Raw genomic sequence first — 2,057 nt, 5'->3', positions numbered from 1 at the left:
GTCAAAAAATAAAAGAGTAAAATGTTATGGCCTCACCGCATCCAAATGACTGTTCATTAATGAGGAACATCCATGTTCAATTCATGTTACACATTCTGAGGCCTGAAATTAGAATTACCAATGATCATTGCTCAACAAGTTAGCTTCCAGATAATGTTTTATTACACTACAAGCTTTGATGACCACCCAGTAGCTCAAAATCTGTTCTTGCATAACCATACTCCTTGGCAGTCTTGTTGCAAGAGCAACACCAATATTGAGAAAGCTGCCTAAGCAAATCCTACCAAGAACAAACATTGGCCAAGCAACATAATCTTCAGAAAACTGCCTAAGCAGATCCCACCAAGAATTGCATAGGCCGATGACATCAAAGGCTCATCTTCCTGGGCGGCTGTGGCTATTCCAACACACTGAAGCCCTCGAAAGGGATCTCTCCGTTGAGAGCCCGGACGACATCAGGGATCTCGTTTTGGTGTGGCTGCACATACACCTGCAAGAACCGTTTCATTTTAGCCACGAGGACCTTGCGCAGCTGATGATTCCCCTCTGGCTTCCCTTCCTTCCTCAGCAGTGTGAGCACCGCACACCTCCTGCGATGGCTCTCCAAGCTCCGCACCAGCATGCTCGGATTGGCCACCATATCTTCCAGGCTCAGACCCGCCTTTCCGACCAAGAATCCGACATTTTCCTTCATCTTCTTCTCTGAGATAGCCATCATGAGTGGGCACCGCCGCAACATTAAGGCAACATTGTCCTTCTCGAAGCCAAGGCTCTGGTAGAGTGCATACTTCCTGTCCAGTGTGGGGGTCTTCATCTTGGAAATGATGGCAAATGTGTTGACGAACATGGGCTCACCGGGTTCCATGCCGACGTCCTTGACGGCCCGGACGATCTCGGCCAAGCGGTGGGGGCCCTGCATGATGACGCCAGGGTGGACGGCGACGAGCTTGGAGACGTCCTCCGGGGGCAAGCCGTGGACATCTCTTAGTGCGGGGAGCACGAGGTTGAGGGTACTGTTGGGGCTGCAGCGGACAACGAACGGCATCTGGCGGAGCGCGGTGACGACGCGGGCATTGGAGCCGAGGAGCTCGCGGAGAGATTCGAAGAGCGGGGCGAGGTGGTCCTGGATGCTCCGGTGGAGGACAACGGGGCTGAGGGAGACGAGCCTGGGGAGGAGCGGCGCGTTGATGCCGACGGAGGCGAGGAAGTCGAGCTTGGGCTGGAGTGTCTTGACGGGGTCGGAGACCAGGACGATGGGGAACTTGCGGACGGTGGTGGATATCTCGGCGTCGGTGAAGCCATACCGGCGGAGGAGGTCGAGGACGGCGTCGGCCTGCGCGGTGGACTCCAGGGAGGCGAGGCGGATGGAGTCCGCAGCGCGGGCGGCGGCGGCGGGGGAGAGCGCGCAGGTGGATTCGAGGTAGAACACAGTGGGGTCGGCAGCGGCAGCGTCGGAGGTGGTGGTGGTGGTGGTGGAAACGGCCGCAGTGAAGTGGCGGAGAGGGAAGGGGAAGGGGAAGAGGCAGAGACGGCGGCGGCCGGCGGACAGCATTGGGACGACCGACGACGGGAGGGGACTGGCGACAGGGCAATGCCGGTTAGGGTTTTTCTTTTTTCTTTTTTTTTTGAGATTTTTTTTTGGATGGTGGTTTTTGGGAGGTTTTGGGGTTTATAAATGGCCGTCTATACTCTACCACATCCCGCATAACCACTGTTTTACAGCCAAAAGAAAAGTCAATCTTAAATACCGCAATTGTCCTGTGAAAATTATACAGCTCCCTAAAAAACATCTCTCGTATCGTAGGTATCTAGAATCGGGGGCAGGAGGTCGCGGTGGTTTGTGCGGCGCGTGAAGGTTTGGCGTCGAGGCTGTGAGGGACTCTCAGTGGTTGGGCCCGATCTGGGTTTCGGCGGGCCTGCGACCAGTTTCTCGCCGCTGGACGACGTCTGGATGGTGAAGGCGGTGGTGATGGTGCCGGCTGAGGTTGGCGGGTTCCTCCCTTCGAGCGTGTTCACGTCCGGCTCCTGGAGCAGGGGCGCCGTCAAGCCTGTTGGTG

The 2,057-nt window shown here is 56.2% G+C and overlaps 1 protein-coding gene across 1 annotated transcript; it reads right to left on the bottom strand.

The window, feature by feature from the left end:
• Window positions 1-310: 310 nt before the first annotated feature.
• On the bottom strand, window positions 311-1,612 carry LOC119343726. Its single transcript, XM_037614533.1, has one exon. It carries the CDS (start codon window positions 1,550-1,552, stop codon window positions 398-400), a length of 1,155 nt encoding a protein of 384 aa, XP_037470430.1. The 5' UTR covers window positions 1,553-1,612; the 3' UTR covers window positions 311-397.
• Between the last annotated feature and the right edge of the window lie 445 nt (window positions 1,613-2,057).

This window comes from Triticum dicoccoides, chromosome 1B (assembly GCF_002162155.2).
Source record: "Triticum dicoccoides isolate Atlit2015 ecotype Zavitan chromosome 1B, WEW_v2.0, whole genome shotgun sequence".
Classification (NCBI taxonomy): Eukaryota; Viridiplantae; Streptophyta; class Magnoliopsida; order Poales; family Poaceae; genus Triticum; species Triticum dicoccoides.
Note: the sequence above shows the minus strand (reverse complement) of the source record. Positions and strands in the feature narration are given on the sequence as shown.

Coding starts and splice junctions, on each gene's coding strand:
- LOC119343726 (XM_037614533.1), bottom strand. CDS start 1,552: ATGCTGTCCGCCGGCCGCCGCCGTCTCTGCCTCTTCCCCTTCCCCTTC.